Raw genomic sequence first — 24,925 nt, forward strand, 5'->3', positions numbered from 1 at the left:
GAAACCCAAAGAAATGCTTGGACTTGTGTAGCCACGGCCAGACATCTTGGAGGAAGCACTGATTGTGCCCACAAGTGAAATCTACAATGAGAGACAATGACCTCATCTTATGTCAACCCTTTGACTTTTCTGATTTTTTTTTTTTTTTCAGTACGCGGGCCTCTCACTGCTGTGGCCCCTCCCATTATGGAGCACAGGCTCCGGACGCGCAGGCTCAGCGGCCATGGCTCACGGTCCCAGCCGCTCCGCGGCATGTGGGATCTTCCCGGACCGGGGCACGAACCCGTGTCCCCTGCATCGGCAGGCGGACTCCCAACCACTGCGCCACCAGGGAAGCCCCTTTCTGAATATTTTTAAAATTTTTCTGGAGGAAGTCAAACTTAGATATTCATCTGTCCTCCTAATTAGGTAGTTCAGCCTTAATTCTTATGCTAAATGCATTTCATAGCTGCTGCAAAGTCTCAGGTGAATTTTTTTTTTTCTGACATTGCTTGTGCCCACACCACCTGCTTCTAATTCATTTTGCAAAGAGGACTCAGCACAGATGTCTTCAGGGACCTAGGAAGTCTTGATTCTGTCTACAAAACCATAAGGATACTCAACAACAACAAAATACTTTGTCTACTGATCTTCTCTGACACCTGCCAGCTCCTGCCTCTGCAATTTGTCTGACTCTTTTGCCTTCAGAGAAAATGTGCAGAGGTGGGCAGACTTCTCTCCTTCATGATTGGAGATGAAGGGAAGAAATAACTTTGAACAAGAACGTCCTTGGCGCTCAGGGTTCACGATGTGGGCATGCAACTGGTTACTTACAGATTTTCCTGAAAGGTCAAGACTGCAAGTTTTTGGTGCTCCATATAAAAGAAGGCCTCAGAAAACCTTCGGACCTGAGGAATAGAATAGTATAAACAATGTAACTCACTGGGTGGGTTTGGCCTTCACTTTTTTTTTTTAATTAATTATATATTTATTTTTGGCCACACCATGCAGCACGTGGGATCTTAGTTCCCGACCAGGGATCGAACCCGTGCTGCCTACAGTGGAAGCGCAGAGTCTTAACCACTGGACCACCAGGGAAGTCCCTAGCCTTGACTTTTTGAAAAGAAATTAGGGCTCAACGAGGGAAGTAACATATATTAATATCAGGGAGAGCTTAGCCCACAGCCCAGAGGTTCTGAAACACCAGCATTTCTACCCACCCCCAGCTGCCCTCTCTGTTTCTGGTTCTGAGCACAAACCTGATTTATGGACACAATTGAATGCGTGTTTATGAATCTGCTCTCGGCTTGCGTTCTGTCGTTTGTACATTTAGGCCTTATTTCTTCTACTAGCATATGCGACCCTTGAACACAGAGGCCATAGATAAATGCAGATGGAACAGAATGTGCAAAGCTAGTCATGCAAGTGTGTCCGCTAAGCACTTTGTAGACTTAGCTATTTGGTCCTCTTGCTGGAAATGAGAAGACCAACGTCTTTTATTATGCGTTAGTACCCACCACTGTGCACTCCAGCTGGTGGCAAAAAATGCGCTGGGAACAATGGAGTAGATGTGAAGACACTTCTGTGAAACACTAGCAAAGCACTTCGTCATACCCCCGAGATGGGCTTGCTATCGCTTAGTAGCCAAGGAAGGTACTTTTTGAATAGTAGAGCAAAGATGGGAAAGCCGAGGGAAGTTCATAAAGTTTCACTGCTAGCTCAGGGTGGAGAAGGGCTAGTATTGGGTCTACAGAAGTCCATCCCGACTGTTATTCTGCCCAATGAGCCAACTGTTGTAAAGCTTCCTTGAGGATCACTGGTGCATGACTAGAGAACTGATACCATTTAACCCCTTACCCGCAAGGTGTGATGCTCCTGGGTGAGGTAAGCGGTCACTTGGGAGTGTAATGTCACCGTGTCCAGGAATTGGGTCCACAGAGCCATCAGGTGGGAGGCCAGCTGGGCAAGATCCTTACTTATCTGCTCAGCTATCTTCTCTGGATTATTCAACATCTGGGGAGGCAAAAGGTGGCAGTAAAGGACCTCTGCTCCATGAAGCTACTGCCTCCTGAAGTCTTCACTGGCTTCTCAGCTTTTAACGAATCCCTCTCCTTTCTCTGGACTCTCCTCTGCATCCTATTACGTTCTGAACTCATTACTCGACAATCATGATAGCTTCCACTTATTAATATTTACTAGTTGGCAGGTAGAACACTAGGTGTTTTTATATGCCCTTTCCTATTTAATCCCCACAATGAAACTTCGGTAAAGTTACTGTAGCCATCATTTTATACAAAAATTAAATGAGAGAGGATGAAATAGCACACCCAAGGTCACACAAAGCTGAGATTCAACTGTAAGGCCATCTCACCACAAAGCCGTGGCGCTACGCTGCCTTTACAGAGGAGGCGTCGTAAAACATCTCCCGAGAAACAATACAGTCTTTATAAGCTCACGGCATCTGACTTGCTAGGTGATTTCCACATGGCCGTGCTCAACAGACCCGCCACCATCTTCCCCCCAACACTCCAAATTTCTTAAGGAGGATCCCAGGTTGTCTTAACGAAAGCTTGAAGGACCCAGCCTACAGAGGTCCGGAGCCCTTGCGGGGACTTTTGGCTAGCTTCAGTTTAGAACTACGAGAGCCGTCTGCCTGGGGGTAACTTTCCTTGTGGAGAGGTGAGAAGAGAGATCACATCTCTGAGGACAGCCAGAGAACCAGTGGTCCAAGCCTAACTGAATTCTACGCTTCATCACTTACCCACCAAGAATTTAATGTGCATCTCCCATATCCCAGGCACATGTTTAGAATACATGGGAGCACAAAGATGAATTAGAGAGCGTCTCTTGGGACTTCCTTGGCGGTCCAGTGGTTAAGACTCGGCACTCCCAGTGCAGGGGGCCCGGGTTCGATCCTTGGTCGGGGAACTAAGATTCTGCATGCCACAGGGTGCGGCAAATAAAGAAAGTGAAGTTCAGTAAATGTATTCAAAAGAAAAGGAGTGTCTCTGCCTGCAGAGAGCCTCTTTCACCAGAGGAGATAGGAACGTGGGTTAACCCTGAGGAGTATAGCCAATATTTTATAACTTTAAATTTAGTATAATCTGTAAAAATATCAAATACTATGCTGTATATCTGAAACTAGTATATTGTAAATCAACTGTATTTCAATAAAAATAGGTTTATACCATCCTTATCCTTAATATGCTTAAAAAGTCAACTTAAGAACACTGAAAAAAAAAAGAGTGGTGGGCATGTGTCTGTCTTAGAAGACGCAGCAGGACACATAACCATGGCTGTTTCAAACCCACCTCTGAGCTCCTTCTTTGCCATGTGCCTCAGTTTCTTCATCTGCAAAATGAGTGTGCAAAGCAAATAACCCTTTATTGGGTGTAACAATGTATGGGGAGACTAAGTTCAAAGCCTCGCTTGAAATGCTGAAAGTTCCCTTCACTCTTCTTGGACTAAAGGCTGATGCTGGTATAAGGCATGCTGGGTGGAGCAAAGCATCTGAGAGTAAGAAAAACAGAGAAGGGCTTCCCTGGTGGCACAGTGGTTGAGAGTCCGCCTGCCGATGCAGGGGACACGGGTTCGTGCCCCGGTCCGAGAAGATCCCACATGCTGCAGAGCGGCTGGGCCCGTGAGCCATGGCCGCTGAGCCTGCGCATCTGGAGCCTGTGCTCCGCAACGGGAGAGGCCACAGCAGTGAGGCCTGCGTACCGAAAAAAAAAAAAAAAGAAAAACAGAGAAGAAGGAATTTGACACTCTGTAGGGCTCTTTAATTGTTGGGTATTGCGGCTTTGTAATTAATGACTAGCTTCCGGGTACAAGGCATCATTCACCTGCAGCGTCTCTAAGCTGCTTCTTCCAAGAGGAAAGATCAGTCTCTGGTGACAGCACAAGCTACAAAACTCCAAAACGAGAGCATGGCCCTGTCTTCTGATAGAAGCACTGTTTCCATCACTGGCTCTGCTGGGAGACAGGGACCACACATGGAACGTCCACTCTTGGTTCAGTTCCATAATGCATGGCCCAAAGTCTTAAGAGGCAGAGAAGGAAGGATTGGGTTGAGGAGAGTAGGGGATGTGACTGGCCACTGGAAAACCTCGAGGCTGGAGAGCAAGGCTTTAGACGGTCTCTTAGTGGCTTATCTTGACATTCTCCAACACGTTACCCTCACTGCCAAGCCTGCATCAGCCCCGGACACCTTTCTGCCCGACAACGTTCCCGGCCTTCCCTCTGGCGCAGTGCCGCCCATGGCTCCGGCCACAGCAACCTGAACACACAGCTCTTTCCAAGCACCAGGGCCTTGATCGGGCCGCACGCTCCCCTTGGAAGGCCTCCTGCCTCTGCCAATCTCCTTTCTCCCTCTCTTCACCACTTCGGACTTGTCTGTTCTCCGCCAGGTAACCGTTTCAGAAGCCCGCACAGGCACTCTTGCTCCTGATGGTTCTTTCAGAACTTCTATCGTGTGCCACGTGTAAGCCTGGCCTCCCTTCTCCTTGCGGTCTACTTGACCTTGCACAGACTGCTCTCATGGTACCACTTGCCATATGGTGCTTTGGTACCCTCCTTTGCCTGCACCCCAAGCTTTAGCCTTCTCCATGTTCTCGGTACCTACGCCGTGGCTGATGGATGATGGAAACTCGGTAACTCTCTATTGAGTCAGCTGGTGACTTTGCATCAGTGAGAGGCACCCGTGCCTTAGGAACTGGACTTCCTTTACTGGCCTTCTCGCCCTGACACCCACGGCTCTCCCCACTGTCCACTCCAGCAATTCTGGCAAACACAGCATGAATTCTGAGCTCAGCCCCCAGAGAGGAAAGGACAAGCCATTCATTAAATGTGTCTGCGGGAGCATTCTTTTCTTCCCCGAGTTGATGACAGCAATGGTTCCAGGTAAGATTGAGGAAGCTTCTGATGAAGCCACAAGAGGACCTTCCTGCTCTCACAGAGGCCTGGGCCTGTTCAGGTACAGACGATGGGTGTGGAAGGGTCTCTCTGGCAAGAAAAAGAGAAGCCCTTCACGCTGACAAGGAGGCAGTCTGGACCCAGTGCCATTTCAGGTGAAGCTCCTGAAAAATATACAGCCCCCCCTGCCGTGCTTTTCATCTGGGTCTAGCCACGCTCCTTTGCTCATTGACTCACCACCTCCGCCCCTTGCTCTGTTTACTGAAGTCTGAGCTTGGAGTATGCTGAGCTCTGGGAAGCCAAAGATAAGTATGTCCAGTCCTGGAAGGGGCACATGGTCCAGTTACAGCTATTTATTTCGATAGTTAGACCTACAAAGTACTGTGAAAGAGATACGTCCTGAGTGCTGTGAAAGGGTCATGGAAGGCTTCCCGGAGGAGGTGATGCCTGCGTTGCATCTTCAAGGTAAGCAGGTGTCAGGTGGAGAAAAGTCTGCTTTATACGTCCTGAGCTAGCCACGTTCTCTCACCATGGGCCTTACTCCTGGCTGCACGCTGAATCACTGGGTGACCGTAAAGCGTTTGGGCCCATCTCTGAGGGTAGGACTCAGACACCAGGATTTTTCCGTTGCTGTCTGGTAGACACTCAGCATGATTTGAACCTGTTTGCTGAGTTTCATTAGAACCTTTCCACCCATTACGGAGAGCACAAGCCATCCCTTTTCTAATCAGGCTGCACAGCGGGGATCCCGATCGTGGGCTCCAATCACCTTTCCAGCCCAGACCCCCAAAACTGGCTTCAAAGGCTCCCTCTGCAGCCGTCCTGGGCCCCGAGCACCCACGGTGCTTCCGTCAGGTCGAGTCTCACCCTGGCTTTGCACGGCTGTTCCCTCCCCGCCTCACTCCTAATGCCACCTAGAGCCTCCGGTGCTCACACAGGCCCCTCGTCTTACACTTCCTGGTCCAGCACTGATGCTATTGAGAGCTCGCGCCTCCTGCGTGAACAAATCTGTTTCACCCCAGGCTGTTAGTCCTGGGAAGCTCTCTGCCATCTCGGTTGTATTCCCAACGAAGAGCAGAGTAGCTGGCACACCGTAGGTGCTTAAGAAATGTGTGTAAGATTCACACAGAGTAAAGGTGCAGATGAACTACTCCACGAGTGTAGAGCTCTATGTTTTCAAATTGTCTTAAATCACCTGAAACAGTTTCCACTGTCCAATCTGTCCTTGAGATGGATGCTTTTGTGACCATGTGCTTGGTTGACCACTAGGTGGCGATGTCCTGCCTCTAAAAGTTCTGTGGGCTGTGAATGTGCCTTTTGGGGAGGCGGGGGGCAGGGAGGAAGCTTTGTTTCTTTCACTCCCAGCACCAGGCCAGCCCTTTAAAAAACCGCAGACCAGGCTGTGCTCCTCCCAGACTCCCCCTTTCCCTCCGTGTCACCCAGCTGCATCCCTGCAGCAGTCAGCTAATTTGGTTGCTTTGAACCAAATAAAGCCTGAGGCAACACTGTCACTCAAAACCAGGGGCCTTTTCCCTGCAGTTTGGGGGCCGGTACCAAAGGAAGCAGGCAACCCGCTGGGTTTTCATGAAATATATCTAAGAACTCATTGGTAGCCTGAGCTGTGGCCTGAACCACTGCAGGGACCAGATGCATCAATATTGCAGTGGCTCGCAGACGGCCTTGGGCTCAGGCCCCCGGCCCATCCCTTAGTGGTTCAGGGACCATGATGCTCCTCTGTGTCTGCTTGTGGCCAAACGCATGGGGACATATCCATGTCTCCCCCTGCACCCGCAGGCTGCAGTGGGGGAACCCCTGGTGCATTTGTACGTTTCAGGGGTACAGCATAATGATACGTGTACATACTGCGACATGACAGCCACGACAAGGTTACTTAATACACCCATCGCCTCACATAGTTACAATTTTCTTTTTCTTGTGATGAGAACTTTTAGGATCTACTCTCTTGGTAAATTTAAAATACATAATACAGTACTGTTAACTATAATCACCATGCTGTATCCCCAGAACTTACTTATAACTGGAGGCTTATACCTTTTGACCGCCTTCACCCATTTCCCTCACCTCCCCCCATCGCCCCTGGCAACCACCAATATGGTCTCTGTTTCTATGAGCTTTTTTTTTGTTTTTAGATTCCACATATAAGTGAGATAATACAGTATTTGTCTTTCTCTGAATGACTTATTTCACTTAGCATCATGCCCTCAAGGTTCATCCATGTTGTCACAAATGGCAAGATTCCGTTCTTTTGATGGCTGTATACTATTCCACTGCAGACAGACACGCTGCGTTTTCTTTACGCCTTTGGGTGGACACTCAGGTTTCTTCCATGTCTTGGCTATTGTATATAATGCTACAATGGACATGGGGGTGCAGATACCTCTTCAAGATAGCGATTTCATTTCCTTAAAATAAATACCCAGAACTGGGATTGCTGGGTCGTATGGTAGTTCTGTTTTTTAGTTTTTTGAGGAACCTCCATACTGTCCTCCCCAGTAGCTGCATGGATTTTCATTCCCACCAACAGTGCACGAGGGTCCCCTTTTCTCCACACCCTCGCCAGCACTTACCCCTTGTCTTTTTGATGAGAGCTATTCTAACAGGTGTGAGATGCTATCTCATTGTGGTTTTGATTCATCTGGGGAACTTGTAATGAAAATGCAAATCCCTGAGCTCTACTCCCATCTACTCTGTTTCAACCTGTTTAGATGGGACCCAGGCCAGGGTGCGTCTAAAGTCCAAATGTGTTTCTACTGAGAGGCCAGGGATGAGAAACAGTGGTTTAAAAGACAGAAACGTCAAGTTTGCAATGAGACAGTCTCATGAGTCCTGCTCTGAGCATGGATTAGCTGTGTCACCGACCCTGAGCTACACACTCCTTTCCATCTCATCTGACTCTCGTTACATGAGGATAGCAGCGCTCACCCAGACCGTCCAACGCAATGGGATGTGAAAGTGTTCCAGAGGTTGTAAATAACAGAACAGCGTGCATTTGCCAAGTACTCACTAAGCACATACTCTTAATACGTGATTGATGAACTTTGGGCAAATGCAAAGCACTGTTTTCAAAATCATCATCTTCATGGAAGCTGGCCTCCTGCCACGTGTGAGACATCTGAGCACAGGTGCAAGGTTTCTGTCACCCTCCGTGAGAAGCACATAGCCCGTAGTCAATAAACGTTTGTTAGACGCATGGTTAATAGACAAATAAAAAGTGTGAATGTCAGGGAAACCAAGACCTGTTAACCTGTTTGGTGTTTTTCAAAATATCTAGCACATGGCCAGGCACACGACAGGTGTCTAAGAGACACAATGATTTAGGGCAGTGGATGGAAGAGTATTTCTTCAGTTTAAGATCTAACGTGAGGTAACCAGTCGTGTCTTTTCATCTCTGATTTCTACACCAAGCAAGCAACTATGTTTGCCCCACATAACTACTGCCATTCAGAACTAAGGAGTCAGTTTCCTAATTACCTGTAGCTCTGAGCACAGCTGAGAGAGTGTTTCTTCAACAGCAAGTGACTCTAGGAAAGAAAAAAAAACCCACACAATTAAATGGACACACACTGAAATGCAGAATTTGTTAACGGAACGAACAGAGCACAGATTTCAAGTCGGCATTGACGTCACAGAAAAAAATACAGCTTCTGTGGACTTTCCTTCTCTATTCTGTCTAAAGGGTCCTGTTTATAAAGAGGGTGATTTGGAGCCATGTGGCTTCACACCAGATAAAGGTCAACATTGTTCCATGGATGCATTTCTGAGAAACAGGAGAGCCCCACGTTCACTTTGCGTGGTCCAAAGCGATTCCACATTCTGTTGTGCTTTTGCGGGTATGTAGCACGTGCAGGCACGCGCACGTACACACACGTCTGTGTGACACATCTAGGACCTGGATCTGTATGTCCTTCATACAGGTGGATGTTCAGAAGTCCAGGGAAACGGGGTAGCAGAGCTAAGACTACTGCTCAGCGCCACCAACTCGTCCCAGTCTTCCACACCAGCAACAGAGAAGCCCGCAACCCCGCCGTCTTACAGCTTGAACGGGGTGGACTCTGGCCACTTGTGGTTTCCTGGTCGCAGCTTTGCCTGGGTTTGAACTTTCCCCTAGTTCCATGAGGCTGTGGTCAGACCTTGCCTGTGGCCGACGCTCACGGATGAGCACATGCTGCCCACCCAGCAGCTGTCCTCAGCTCTGTGAGCCCCACGAGGCATAATGCACTTTTATCACTGATCGTGGCTGTGCGCTTGGGGCCTGGCACAGTATACCCATGCACACAGTAAACATTCAACAAAAATACGGTGAGTGAGTGAATGAACAAATAAATTCAGTTCCTTTGGGTTAAAAAAAAAAAAAAAAGTCGAAGCAAGAAGCCAACTGCTAAGACACTGTTTTCATTCTACCCCTGAGCTAAACTGGCTCTGAACTGTGTGGGTCTCCTGTGAGTGCATCTGACCTGAAAAATTTCAACTCCAAGATCACGTGCTTCAAAGAGGGCATTAGAGCTGACAAAGCCAGATGGTAAGACGGCACCAGAAATCCATGCAACAACAACAACGTTGCCCCTACTCCTTCATCCTGCGCGCTAGGCACTGTGTGTGAGGGATCTGGGGGTCTTCTGGCCTCCAAGACCCCCAGTCTAGTGGGGAAGAGAAACACGCAAATAAATGATTGCTGTGTGGTGTGTTCAGTGTAATAACGGATCATGCACAAGGCCATCAATACTGCCAGAGCATGATTTTCTCCGCAAGGAAGGTCTCAGGGTGCAGGGAGGGAAGTTGAGGTTCCTTCCCGGCAGGATTGTTATTACCCTTGAATACCAGGCTAAGGACCTGGCTTCTGTTCTAGGGGCAAAGGGCCTCCTTAGAAGACTTTGAGCAAAACCACAACCCAGCACCTGCTGTAAATGAGCGTGACCCGATATAAAGGCTCCGCCCCGGGCATCACTGAAGAGTCTCTGTGCTCCTGCCTTGTTGTGCCACACACTGTGACCCTGAGCAGTCGTTTCACCTCTCTGAGCTTCAGTTCCACCGTCTGTCAATCAAGAGGGATGAGGCCCAATGACCATGATGTCTGATGATGGACAAGAAGCGATTCACCCCCAGAAAACCAAAACCAAATATGGTGACTACTGAGAGCTTGCTAATGTCATCCAGATGAAATATATATATATGTAGAAATACCTACATATATAAATGTAGGACTGTTTTATACTCTTGTAAGTTGCAATACAGTAACTACAGCCTAATGAAGAAAAAGGCTGTACACAGGCATTTTCCCTTAGAAAGCAACTCCACATCATGTGCCCATAGCACCAGGTGGGTAGTAGGTGTTTAATAAATGCTTCGTGGATGAATGAATGAGTAAATGAATGTGACTCGAGGTGCTTGCGTCCTTTCTCCCTGCATTGGCACGTCCAAGATTTTCTCCGGCTAGAGTGATGTCGGATACAAAAAAAAAAAAAAAAATCTGAAACGGTGCTTGCTACTGTGACATTTACAAAAGCATGCTGACTTTTCTCAAGCCCCAGTCCAAAAGAGGAAGTTCGGTCGGCTGCTGGGGTGAGTTTTCCCCTGTGCCCAGCCCCTTACCCAGCTCCATGCGTGGCAGCTCAGGGATGTCCCTCATGATGGTCAGGAAGTAGGCACGGAGTCCCCGGTAGGCGTGTAAGAGCAGGAAGCACACGTCCCGGTGCCACTTGTAAGCATGCTGCATGCAGTTGTCAGAGGGCACGTAGAAGCTCCCCTGCAGGGGAAAACAGAAACGCAAGCTGACGGCTACCCACGTGGCCAGGTCCTGAGCAAAACGGGGAAGCGCTTCAAGATGCCAACAGAAGAGCTGGAATGTCTTCCCTCTCCCTCTGTATGGGGAAACCGGTGAACCTGGCCAAGCCTCTATCTTACTGCGTTCCAATTAAAATAATAATAGTAATAATAATATTAGATGATGGTGATGATGAGGACACAGACCTCGCAGGTTTGGGGCAACTGAATGTCACCCACTTACAAGCCTCTTTCTCTTGCCACTGTAAGAAGAAGCCATGGAACAGACTGAGGTGGGCTCCTTTTCACAGGGAGATGAGGCATTGAGAAAGACCTTTGTATTGATGGATGAAGAGCACACGGTGCTGAGAAGGAGAAAAATGCTTTGCTGTAAAATAGGAAGCAGTTGTGAGTTGCAGTTCTCAGTGTTGAAAGTGTAAGAGACTGTGGATGTGCCCACGCAGTGTGAGAATGCTCTGTACATTCTACTGTGTTGGTAGCTGTAGGACGCATTACAGCAGTAGAATTCCACACGTGTCATTTGTCTGATGAGGAAAAGATGCTTAAGTCTACAGTTTACTTGGAGGCCCAGACATGATGAAAAAGAAGGACCAGGACCGTTCTGACTTCCCTGCAACCCCACTAGAGAAGGATGGCTTGGGGTGAATTTCAGGAAGGATTTGTTTTAAGAACAGAAGAAGGAAATCTCACCAGGATGGGTTTGGGCAGAAAAAGGGAGGCACTGAGTAGTAAGCTTGAGAATTCCATGGACGTAGGAATCTACTGCTCACGTGGATAAGAGGAGTGCAAGCAAATGTCTGTTCATGACCCATCCAGGGCTTCCTAGCCTGTCCTGCTGGGAGAAGCGCCAGGGGCAGTGCTGGTGGAATTGCATCCTCTTGGTTTCTGTGAGCTGACTCGCATAGTTGCCGATGTGGCAGCCTCTTGCTTCCTTTGTTTCCTTTTTTCTTTGCTGCCATCTGAGAGGGTTGAGTTGGTACCGTGGGGGCAGGACAGGCCTGGTAAGGGTCAGGAGCCCCCTGAACTCCATCTGTACCCCCAGTGGTTCCATGAAGGCAGACAGTGGTGGGTATAATTATATTCGCTCTCATCACCGCATCGCGATAGTTGGGTCACGGCATGCAAGGTGGTACAAATTAGGAAACCCGGATGGAGGTCTCAGGTCTGCCGTCACCTCACTCTGAGACGGTCTTAGATTCGTTCCCTGGGAGAAAGACTGCAAGACAGAGATTGGCCTGCAGGAAGGTCATGGCGTGTGCTCTTGGGAGCAAGGACCATGGGAGAGTAGGGTGGGGCAGAGGGAGGAGGTGCACTGCGCCGTCGTGCAGGCACAGGGACCTCAGTCGATCCCACGGGGAGCTCTGGCCTGCAGCTGTCTGGCCTTGAGACAGGGGCCAGGTCTTTGTACCCATGCACTGACTGTCACTGGGCATGGGTTACCTCGGGGAAGAGGTGTGACCTTGGTCGGCAGCTCTCCCAGACAGGGCAATTTCCAGAGAGGGACTTGGCCATATGCAGTTGGCCACCATCACCCTTGGTAGAATGAGGAAGGAGTGATTCAGGCCTGAAGATAGAAACTGGGCACCACAGAACTCCCCAGAGAAAGTCTCAACAGCACCCTTCACTCCCCAGTGCGTCAAATTAAACCTGGCTTTACGTTATGAGGTCCTTTCTGATTTGAACGTAACAGAGACATTCAACAAGCTTTGTCATAAAAAGAGTTTTCCGTTTCATAAGCAGAAAATTCAGTCAGGACATCTGTGGTTGCCAGACACTCAGGGTAACTTGCATATTCCCATTTCTCATCTTTCCTATTAAGATCAGAAGTCAGTACAGTTGTAGGAAGACCAGCAAAGCTTGTGCATAGCAGGGTGTGTGTGTTGGACTCCCCAGGTCTATAGAGCAAGAAAGAATCCGCTATTCATGAAACATCTAGATATTCCCATCATACTGTATCTCAGTGGATGCTTAACAATCACCTTATAAGGCAGATATTCTAATATGTGTTCAAAATAGAATACAGATACGGTAAAAATCTCAGTATTACCAAAGGAAATACAATATAAAGTTTCCTATTCCCTAGAGTCCAATAATTTTCTTGTACATCCTTCTACAAAGCTTTTATATGCGTACGTACCTATGTGTATATATGTGCGCTTATATACATGTATGTCCTAAAAGCACAGAGAGACACTCATGTTGAAAAATGCTCTTGATATTTCTTGGCTACTCATTTTTATCACTTATGCCTTGAAGTGACCAAAGAAGTGACAGCAACTCCAATGCCCGTTTCATAGATTGAAGACTGTGGCTCAGAGAATCTAGCGAGCTATACGAGTCACTGTGCTTTGCCCGCAGCAGAAAGGATTCTCAAGTTCAGGTGCTCAGTGAAGGCAGGCCTCTGTCATCTGCCATGTGTGCCTTTGAAAAGCATGGCTGGCAGAGGACAGCAGCTCCGCTAGGTCTGCTTACTTTGACATAGGCATTAATACAAGTCCTGCAGTGACTCCATTATCTGTGACTAAGCAGAAATGAAAGCAGACAGAGGATTAACAAAGGCGTCAGATCTCGCAGCTCTGAGTCCACAGCCTGTTTACCTCAAACACCCCTGAACCCTCCAATTTCTGGTCCTGCTACCTGCTCCCAACTGCATTTTCTTATCACCAATGCCTCCTTTTGACAGTGCTCCGAGACCCATGGAAGAGGGCAAGGGAGCTCCAAAGTACGTTACTAAGTTTCACTTTTAAGACTAGACACCAATAGCATATGGATTTTTCCAGAGAGACATAAAGAAAATGTTGGAGAATCGTCATGAGGCTGATTTGATATGATTATTGAAATAATATGAAGTCAAAGTGTTAATCCAAAGAGAAATCCTAAAAACATATGGCTGGAGATTATCATAAACAAAACCAGTGCCATTTTCCATAAACACTCAACAGCACGACTTTTAGAAAGTGAGTGATTTGCCACAGAAAATCCCATTAGCCGGCCCTCCAGGCCTCCAGGGCCAGCATTGAGCAGCCAGTGCCCCCCCCACCCCCGCATTAGAATTGTATGAAGTGGATTGAAAAGCCCTGCCCAATCTCCCCAGCACAAAGAAAGAACACTTTAGCATCCCTCCTTTTCAACAGTCTGGAAAGGAAACCCTAAATAATACGACAGATTCATGCAGGGTAAGCAGAACATAGGCTGTGTGTAAACTCGCAACGGAAGGCTCCTGACCAGGGCCCACCCCGCGGCATCATCTGTGCGACATCTGTAAGAAGGGGATGATAGTTATCCGGCTGTTAGGGTTGCTGTGAAGGATTAAACAACACCACTCAGGTAAAACACAGACTTATGTGATGCCTCAGTGTAATGTCAGGGTGCGCTAAAAGGAAAATCTTTTTCAATTAGGACCCACCCGCTGATGGCCTCTGGAAATGGGTCTATGGATTATACAGCTCAAACCTCAATGGTCATCCACATAGAAACCTGCAAATGGATTGTCACTGAATGGAAGTCTTCTGGGAGCTGTGCAGGGATAAAGCTTGGTTAGAACACAGAGTCTGGAGTCAAATAGGGTCTATTCCTTGCTTGTGGACTATCACCTGACTCAGTTGGTCCTCAACACCTGAAATGTCAGTTTCCTAACATGAAGAGTGGGGATAATAATAAAGTTAAAGTGTTCAGTATAGTGCCTGGTTTATATTAAGTACTTGTTAAATGTTAGAAGTTTTGCTTTCTCATTCATTTATTACCTAACAGAGGTACCTTGCCATCACATCAGACCTTTGCATACATGCCTCTCGAATGAGTCTGCATCTCTACATCTAATTACTGCCCTGGGCTCTAGAGCTCTATTCCAAACTGCTGATTGGATAGCTTGCCTGTTGTCACACACGCACCTTGAAAGGAGCTTATTACTGCCCCCCTTACCTGGTCCTTCTCTTCCTTCTGGTCTTGGTTAATGGACCCACCTTGCCCGACATCCAAGAAAGCCAGCAAGTTCCTCTAGTCTCCAGACTTCCTTCTCACCCCAAGAACCAGTTAGGAAGTCTTGAAAGTTCTAAAATGCTCTTGCCTCTGCCCTTGTCTGAGTCTTCTCTATTGCTCACTTTAATTATTAACACATCCTTCTCCTGGGTCTCACTGCCCAGGTCTTCCCTTTCATCTGCAGCACCAGTGTGTTCCCACTGTCTACAAGATCAAATTCATATTCCTTAGCATGGCATTCAAGGCCTTGAGCCCCGATCACATCTCCTGGCTCAGCGGCTGCCTCTTGTTTCACTCCAGAGTCCACTAGCTGTTTTTCCTTCTTTTCAAGGCCTGTCCCCTTGCTGCCTAAAAGTCACCACCAAGAATCAGGTCAATGTCCTGTTCTTTGTGAACCTTCTTCAACTGCTCCCTCCTCTTGGGTCCCTTGCACATACCTCATTAGACCACCATTATTTCTGTAAATTTCTCTCTCTAACCCTCCCTGCACACTTTGAGGTTAGACAGTATGCCATTTGTCTTTGAACCTGACACACCTAGGACACAGAATGCAATGACTACATGGACAGTGAATGAATGAATGAATGGATTGTAGCATCCTCTAGAGGTCTTGGCAGCATCACGACAAAATGCGCTTGGTGAGCACAGCCCCCGATTGAAGGTCCAAACTACCTTCACGTCCCCCTGCTTAAGAACCGCGGCGCTTTAACGCAATTTTGGAATTTGGATTTGCTAGACCCCCACGATAATCATGCTATAGATATTTATGTCCTATAGAAATATACTCATTTATACTTTATATGAAATATGTATACAACCTGATTTTTACTAAGCATGCGGTAAACACTGATAACTTTTCATTTAATTCAGACACACCCATAAAGGCAAAACACATTTTTGTATAGAGATATCAGCCATCTTCTGCGTTACAGTTACGGGAGAACATGCACAGATGGAATTGGTATGTACTATTCTGGATGTGTCTTTGAAAAAGGAATGGAAGCTCAATCACACCTCAAAATCTAGAATGCTATTCATAGTAGCTACTGTTCATTGTATATGCCTGCTGTGTGCCTGGTACTATTTTTTTGGCCCCTGAATTCCTCTTCCTGGTGATGCGGTGAGTTTTTCATTATGATCTTTGTTTTTAACCAATAAGAAAATAATAATACAACAGCTTCAATAAACAGCTAACAACATTTATTATTTGACTCTGTTAAATACCAGGCATTGTGGAAGTGTTTTATATGTACTAATTATTTAATTCTTCTGCCAACCTGATGAGCTAAGCACAATTATTTATCCCCATTTTATAGACTGGGAGACTGAACCCCAGAGTGTAAACAACTTGCTTGCAGGGCTCATGGCAGGCGGGAGGTGGAACAGCAATGCAGACACAGTCTGACACTGGAAACCACACACTCCTAGTCTTTTTTTTTTTTTTTTTTTTTTTTGGCGGTACGCGGGCCTCTCACTGCTGTGGCCTCTCCCGTTGCGGAGCACAGGCTCCGGATGCGCAGGCTCAGCGGCCATGGCTCACGGGCCCAGCCGCTCCGCGGCATGTGGGATCTTCCCGGACCGGGGCACGAACCCGTGTCCCCCGCATCGGCAGGTGGACCCTCAACCACTGCGCCACCAGGGAAGCCCTGCTTCTCCACTCTTGATGTGTTTGCAACGTGGAGGGGCATATCCACTAGCATCATACTCCCAGCTCCGCTCTGCCCACTTATTGAGCAAAAGGTGAGTTTGGGATAAGAACCTAGGTTCTTCCCTGGAGTCTTCCTCTCTTAGTAGCAAGTCCTCCCTCAGAGGCATTTATCTCCATCACCTTCAGCCCTGGCGGAAGCCTGGTAGATGAGGTGTTCTTCAAGGGAGGCCTACATTTGTCTAGCACGGCTGTATCTGATTAAGTAAGTAGTCAATTCTAGAGTTCAATGTCCGTGAACCCCCTTGATCAAAGATGTAAGCCAAATCTCACATCTTAGTTTGAATTCTAGTTTGTCTTATTTTGTCTTATTTTCCAATTGGGTCAGCACTCAGTTGAGGGGAAGAGGGTATTGTGTATCAGTTCCCCTTCGCACCCAGGAGATTTGATCTCTTTGACGATGAAGTCACTAACGTTAATACTTCCCTGTGTCATACTACCTGGGGTACTCAGGAACAGAGGGAGCAAACAAGAAGAGTTGGCCAGTGCTGGGTTAGAACAGACCAGTGGATTTCAGTCACTATTTGGAGGAATCCTGGGGGTACCTTAAGCAGTAAGAAAGGGGCAGCGTGGGCGAGGACCCCACTTCATCAGAGCTTTTCTGTTCACAGCAGATTTATGATGGGTTCTGCAGAGCATTCATTTGAAAAAGAAGTCCTTAGTTAAAAAAAAATAAAGAAACTTTGAAAATCACTGGACTCATCTAATGCCCCTGCGTGCTCAGCGGCTCTATTGTAGTCCAGAAGACAAGCACAAATTGTGGAGCTGAAAATCAGACCTCAAAGTCCTTGTTGTTCATTGTTTTCCTTCCTGATTCCTAATCATTGTTTTCTTTCCTCTCTGTTTATAAGCCTGTTTTAAACGACAGTTTTTAAAAGGATACTTTTTGACTCGAATTGCTCCAAAATGACAGTGAGGTATTTTTTTTACTTCTACTTTGTGGGAAAAAGCAACAGAGTTCCATAAAGATTCAGTGGACTTGGAATTACAGGAATGACCTGGGCTCAAGGGGTTAAGTCCTGCTTTTGCTGTTCCTCAGCTTCAGCGCTTCTGACAGTGGCTTAATTGTCCTCCGGGCAAGAACGAGGATAAAGGGGAAATGTTCTTTGCCTTCCATAAAGTACAACAAGCACACAGTCCATCAGTCTTATTATCAGTAAGAACTCCGTGTGACTCTTCCAGTGGTGTGCTTAAGTGATGGTCTTTTCTTTAGTAACTTGTTCAATTCCTAGCTAACTAAGAGATTTTGACCTATTTAAAACTTTAAAAAGTATAACTCACTAGTAATTAGATAAGTTGACATATTGAATCTGAATAATTCATAACCATCTTGTAAGTTACTTTGATGCTTGTGATGTAATCTGGGTGAATGCCTGTATTGCTGCCCTTGACCCATTTGACTTTAGAGAACTGTGTATTTATATTAGAAGTATTACGATTGGGAGCCCCACTGGGTGTCTTCAGCTCATCAGTGGGGTCAGTCCAATTCCGTTCATCTTCATGATCCTAATTACTCTATACCTGGTGCTTCCTGTGTACCTGTCATTGTGCTAAACACTTGCGCTCCAAACATTAACGCACCCTGCCCCCACCTGGAAGAACATATTCTCAAGTTAGAGGAAATGGGGACACAAATGCAAAAGTGTAGTGCAGTGTGGTAGGCATCATACTAGAGGAAACCTCAGGATGCTCTGAGTGTGTGGAAAGGCGTAGGTAGGGAAGGTTTCCTAGAACAGGTGGTGCTGCGGTTGAATCTTGAAAGACTAGGCAAGTAGAGCAGGGATGAGGGAAGGCACTGAGACTGTCATAAACAAAGACAGAGAAGGAACAAATTAATAAAGTGCAGAAAAATATAATCAGTAGCACGTGGCTAAGGTAAATGAATCCAGGCGAGAAAAGCAGGAGATGATGCTAGACAGACAGCCTGGGCTCTGGGCATGGAGGGTCGGGCATATCATGTTGATCAAAAATCAATTCCCAGGCACCCAGAGACACAGAGGAAATGGACATGTGTGCCAGTGTGCCTGTCAGTGGGGGATGGGAAGACACGTGTCGAGCCCTCTTCCATGACTCTGGCTTCTCACTAGTCATTGCATCTGGCCCTCCAAACACGTAGGGAAGTTGAAATCATGATGTAAATTTGCAAAAGTCGAATGGTCCAGAGACATTAAGTAAATGGCCTGTGGTCCCGTAAGGACTAAAAGACAAGTCCAGGATCCCAAAACAGCACGGCCTTGGTCTGTTATCCCACAGGGTACTATTCTGAATGCCCCAGAATCAACATCTTCTCAACTGAAGACAAGACAGCAAGAAGAGGGATAAGAAAAACAGCAGGAGTAGGGTGAAATGGCCATCAGACACACTGGATCAATTATGGAGCACGTGAAGGGTTAAGCGATTAATACTTCCATCCCCAAGAGGCCAGTTCCAAGATCATAAACTCAGACGTATCTGCAGAATAAGTGAGCTGTCAGTCTCAGTGCCTTGGGATGTGGCGACCGCTGTAAATGTTTCTACTTCGGATTCCGTAGGGGTTCACTATGGTCTCTTAAAAATGTAAAATTCTATGCTTTTGTGATTTTAATTATGAAAGGTATTAAATTCCTTTAGCTGCCACTGGGACAGGCACAGAGTCAGCATGTATAATTACTCTCCTATTTCGAGTTCTGAAGTCTCTTGTGTGAATTTGGTCCTTATCTTTCCCCCTCGTACTTCTGGTGGGCTTTCTATATAGCTCATTCTATAGGGAACCTGGAAAGCAGACCAGACCAGAGCATCATTGAAAACAGACCCTATGTTCTGATAGCAAACATACAAACACCCATGTGGCTCCTTATAGATCTTCTTATCTGAGACACACAGAGCACCCAGAGTCATTTCTAAGTGAGGTGAGGGACGACTGTCTCAATGTCAGAGGGCGGGTACGGGCATGGGTGTGACCTGCATGAGGTGCGTCTGATCCCAGAGCCCACACTCCTGCACCACCAACAATTAATTCCGGCCTCCCCGGAGCGAATGCTGGCTCTCTCTTAGCCTCTGCAGAAAATAGGCTGTTCTGAGAAATTATTAAGGCAAATGAGAGGCCACTGCACCAATATTGTCATATTAGAATGTTTAATTCTATGAGAAACCAGCTCAGAATACTTCCGGCTTTTATTGGAATGACCATAGCAATCGTAGAAACCAAAATGAGTATTTGCATAATAAGTCAGAGTATTCCTAGAGCTTTTAAATCAACTCTGTAAAGTCTGTGTCATTATTGTCCTCCTTTTATAGACAAAGAGACAAAGTGGTGGATCTCTCAAAGTGTCAGGAATTGAGAGTTTTCTATAAAATATTATCCAAATGTATAGACCAATAATAATCTGAACGCATTTTAAGTAAAATTTGGATTGTGTCCATGACCACGTTGCAATCAAATACTGCTGTGCGTTAGCAGCTGCATTTTCCTCAGGGTTCAAGATCCAGCTGTTATATGTAAAGGCCACTAAAGCGACAGCATTAACACTGCCACACCGCTGAACCGCGGTTAGACACTGGAGCTGTTTTTAATGCTGGTCTGAAGTTAAAGCGACAGCATTAACACTGCCGCACCGCTGAACCGCGGTTAGACACTGGAGCTGTTTTTAATGCTGGTCTGAAGTTAAAGCGACAGCATTAACACTGCCGCACCGCTGAACCGCGGTTAGACACTGGAGCTGTTTTTAATGCTGGTCTGAAGTTAAAGCGACAGCATTAACACTGCCGCACTGCTGAACCGCGGTTAGACACTGGAGCTGTTTTTAATGCTGGTCTGAAGTTAACCGGCTGCTCATTATTTGCTAGTACGCTCCTGAATGCGGTGAGCACCTTCGATATGACATGTAGCCCAATCTGAATTTGTGATTGTCACCTCACCGATAAAATAAGAACAATAAGGGCAATTCCCTCCAAGAAGTATAATGAGGAGCAACTAAGACAGCAAGTGGAAGCAGGGTACTTAGAAGAGTATCTGGCAGAGAACGGACGTCTGACAAAGAATGGGTATTTGTATTACAGGAACACAGAAGAGGGGAGTGCAAGCCACTTTACAGGTACGGGAGGAGAGATGACAGAGTTCTAACATGCAAAGAAAGGACAGGTCAGAGGGCCCAGCAGGTAGAGTGGTGTTGTTGGCCATCATATCTGCAACCACACTCTACAGACACTCCCTCCCTTTTCTCTGAGCTAAAGAGATCGAGGCACAGAAACAGGGGGTAAGGGGGAACCAGAATCCCATTTCCCTGCAGTCTTCCAAATACAGGTGATTTTGACTTTCAGTATTCCAGACAGAGCCTTCAGATGATATCCACAGGCCATTTGAAAATTGTGTGTCTACCAACGAGGACTCTACAGACAATAGATTCTTTAATTAAGGTGACTGGAGTCACTACATCCCTATGATGTAGAAAATACTGCAACATCCCACATTCGAAAATGCCTAATCTCTCCAATAAAACATTTATAGCTTTTGACACTTTGATTTTCTAGTATTTTACTTCCAGCTCTTCTTCATTAAAGGCATTTCCCCAAACTGTGCGCAACGTTCAGCAATTTTGTTAGCAGTTGGCAAACCGGATGCTTAATATTTAATCTAATTGAGAACATTACACAACTCAAACTGAACAAGCAATTTAGTTGTCAGATCATCATAAAATCCCAAACACCTTTCTGATGAATGTCTTTATTTTTAAAGTCTAGTTTGAAGAAGGCTCTGACTTAACTAAATACTATCCATCAACTCAATCGGATGTATGGAATCGGATGCCTTTAAAAATTCCCAACCAGTCGCTAAGCGCGATATTCTAAAAACACGAGCGATCACGTGCTGAGTGAAAGAAGTGTGCCCTCCAATGTCAGGGTCAACCTGAATTAAAATGCTGGCTTTGCAGACTGTTACCTCTTCAGGGCTCTACTCCACATGGGTAATCGCTGAATCTATCTATTAAAAATAATTTTGGAATGAGATACCATCTATAATACAAGATTGATGACATGCTTTAGTTCTATAATAAATCAAAAGCCTGGTTGATATTAAGTTACCATACGGCCACTCCATAAATAGCAGATGCAATGAATAAAATAATAATGATGGTTATCATTATTATAGTTAATCCTATTATTTTTATTAATAAAATTTTAGTGTTAATAAAACATCATCTCAATTTTCCTCCTGATCAGATCACATTCGAGCGTTACAGGAGACAGGCAGAGGGGGCAATGGGAGAGATCAGTTACATTCTGGGCGTTATTTCCAGTTGGATGCCTTCCTCTTTGTTTTACTTGGTGGCTTTGATTCGTTGAGACTGGGCTCTCTGCTCCGGCAGAAACACCTTTTGGGAACAGGATTCTAGCTTGTTCAGGATCAAATACGGAGGAGGTCTATCCCCCTTGCACACTGCTGTTTGTGGATATAAGCAAGAGAAGGGTAGATGCAAGAGGTGAAAAGAAACAGGAGTACAAAGGAGGGAAGACTCGATGAGCTCAAGGAGGAGCGGAGAGGAAGGAACAAGCTCCACTGGGCTGGAAACCACATAGAGGTGGGCACCAAGCAGTCACCACGCAGAACAGGAGGGCTTGATGGATGTGAACTTCTCATCAGCCCTGGAGACTTGTGGCCGGAAGTCTGCTCTCAACCCAGCTCACAATAACTCAACATGTGGGCCCCGTGGGTTTGTTATGAAAAGCTTCTCTAATCCAGAGGCCAAAGCCTGGCCCCTCTCCCCATGGTTTCTCCTTGTCCTGACTTTAATCGCCCGGATATCAGCCTGTTCTGACCCTGAAACCAGTCTCCCATCCCAACCTACCAGTATGTGTATGCCTTCACCTTACCAAACCCATGTCACAGATGCCCTGGGGATAGACCCTTGCTGATTCCCAAGAGAGATCATAGTAAATGCAAGTTTTTCTCTCCTTGGGGACTCTACTCTGTCATTTCCTTTACACAAATGTTACTTCTAGTAATACTTCTACACCGAGGCAAGAGAAGCTTCTTTCAAGAAGAGTTTTGGGTGGTTTTGACCCTACTTATGGTTGATATTATTACAAACAGCCACATTTTAGAATGGAGTAGAATATACATACATAAAATGTTTAGCATGGCGCCCACGTCAATCCTGTATACTTTTCTTCAAGAATCATTGATCGGGTGTTGTTTCTGGGCTAGGCACTAAGCAAAATGCTCTTAGGAAATGTAAAAAGATTACTGGTACAGGATTTCTGGGTTCAAGCCCCTCGTAGTTCAGTGTGTGAGGCAGCACACAGGGATAAATGGTTTTGCTGCAGCTTGGGAAGTGCTGTGATAAATTTATACACAAATGCTACTACAGAACACACACACACACACACTCACTCACTCACTCACTCACTCACAAAGTGTCTGTATCATTCTTGGGCCAGTCAAGAAAAGCGCCATGTAAGAAGTGACCCTATAATTTAAAAGACACAGATTATTTTTTTTAAAAAAAAAAGGAGGATGAAAATTTCCAGGCACATATGTGAAGGCTCATGTAAAGGACAACCTTCTGCAGAAGTGAAAAAAGAAAACGAGTATGGTTGTAGCACAGCATACATGTGGGGATAAGGCTGAAGACGAGTTTAGATTTAGGGGTATAAAATAAGGCCGTATGAAGGCCTCTCTTGCTTGTCATGGTGATAAATGTAAGGTTCATCATCTCAAATTAGCCCAGGTGAGATACAGCAGAGGGAGGAGCGTCAGAAGACCAGAGACAAATTGGGAAGCTGTGCATTTTCCAGGTAAAAGGGCATCTGCTTAGGCAGTAGAAGAGGGCTAAGGCAGGGGTTACAAACTCAAAAGCCACTTAGAGTTGGAAGGAATCAGTCACTGGCGTGGACGTAAGAGACAAGGGATCAAAGATGATCCTGAGGTTGCCGGTGACTCACTCAAATAAGCAACACAGAAAAACTGTTCGGGTCCCAAGAGGATGATGTCAGCTGAATAGATACGCTGGTTAAGATTAAATCTCTAGTCCACCGGCTTGGGATGAAAACCCAGTGCCATCATTCACAGTCTACCTGGTCCTGGGTATGCCTCAGTTTCCTTGTCTGTAAAACGAGGGAAATAGAAATAGCTTCTTCCTCGGGTGCTAGCAAAGAGTGCATCCGCTGGTGTGTGCAAAGGCTTAAGACGGGCTGGAAAAGAGTAAGGACTCAATGTAGTTTAGCTAAGATTAGTCTAGTAATTCACTGAAAATATGGAGTCTGATCTGAATCTTAGCCACAGAACCTTATATCTCTATGAATTCACTGCCATGATCACCAGGACAATTTACCTAGCAAACTAGCAAACACAACACTGACCTCAGAGCCTTAAATCCAGCATCTAAAGTTTACTATATGGACAATCCCAGGTAAGTCACTTCCACTCTCAGGGCCTCAGTGTCCCCATCTATGAAAGGGGTTCACACAACGTAGGGGTGTTATGGCTGTTAAAGGAACCAGGGTGAAAGGGCTTTGGGACAGAGAGCACACTACGGAACTCAGGGATCGCGTCACCGTTACTCGAGGCATCAATGTTAAGTCTCAAAGAGTGCAACTTAGGCATCTTGGGAAGTTTTCAGGGGCTCTCCACTCTCCGACCCTCCCCCCTCCCACGAATGGCTCAGAGCCGGCAGGCAAGGCTGGGCCAAGGTTACAGTGCTCCCTGAAGGCCCCAGCAGACATTCTGGAAGCCACAAGGAGGCAGCATTTTCGTTGGAAGTTCTCTTGGGAAAGAGAATGAGGTCAACATGGGACAGAACTCCCTACGCTACCCAGGGAAAGCAGCCAATGAAGCAGGGAGAACGGCAAAAGCCAGCAAGGAATGAGAGTCAGTTCCAACAATCACTACTGGAGCAGACTGATGAAGTGAGAGGGCCAGTCCACACAGTACAGGCCTGCAGACCAGGGGCCGGTCTACCCCTGGATCGGACTGAAGACGCAATTCATTCCGAGAGGGTTTCACTGACAGGTCTACTCCTGGAATGGGAGGTCCAGGGTGAGTACCAATAAAAATATAAAGGACTGTAATAGAACTTTCTACGAAATCATAAGCAAAGCTTCACAACTATTTACAACTATTGGGGGGTCACTTAAATAAAAGAGGGGTTATCTAATCAACTCAGGGGTAGGATTTTTCAGAATAACTTCTAATAACATTCATGCACACGATATTTATTGAGTGCCACACGCTCACCCAGACGATGGGGGTTACAGGGTAAAGGAAGATGCGGTCTGTCCCCATAGGGCTTTCCATCTAGCAGGGAAGATTCAACTGTTTCCAGTGAGATGAGCATTGCACAAAGGGGAAAAGAGGGATCACTGACGGTTCACACCAGTCTAGGTTCTCAGACAAACCTTCCTTGGGCAAGTAACGTTCATTCTGGATCCTGAAAGATGCGTGGGGGAAACTAAAAAAAATTAAAAATCTGATGTACTGCCTTTCTCACTCCTTTGGGGAAAAAAAAAAATCAGTTCCCTGTTATGTCTGCAAACAGATTCCACTTGAAGAATAGCTGTCTCAATACTAACCAT

At 46.4% G+C, this 24,925-nt stretch overlaps 1 protein-coding gene across 1 annotated transcript in view; it reads right to left on the bottom strand.

Annotated features, from left to right (window-relative positions):
* Positions 1-24,925, bottom strand: part of FAM135B (family with sequence similarity 135 member B) — a gene marked incomplete at both ends in the record, with an annotated part of 162,335 nt that overhangs the window by 24,506 nt on the left and 112,904 nt on the right. The window contains 4 exons of the mRNA XM_082858983.1: positions 814-887; positions 1,837-1,992; positions 8,383-8,432; positions 10,501-10,654. Of these exons, the coding sequence (XP_082715109.1) occupies positions 814-887; positions 1,837-1,992; positions 8,383-8,432; positions 10,501-10,654 (434 nt within the window). The remainder of the gene's footprint in view (positions 1-813; positions 888-1,836; positions 1,993-8,382; positions 8,433-10,500; positions 10,655-24,925) is intronic.

The sequence above is a fragment of the Leucopleurus acutus genome (genome assembly GCF_964270905.1).
Source record: "Leucopleurus acutus genome assembly, chromosome: 17".
Classification (NCBI taxonomy): domain Eukaryota; kingdom Metazoa; phylum Chordata; class Mammalia; order Artiodactyla; family Delphinidae; genus Leucopleurus; species Leucopleurus acutus.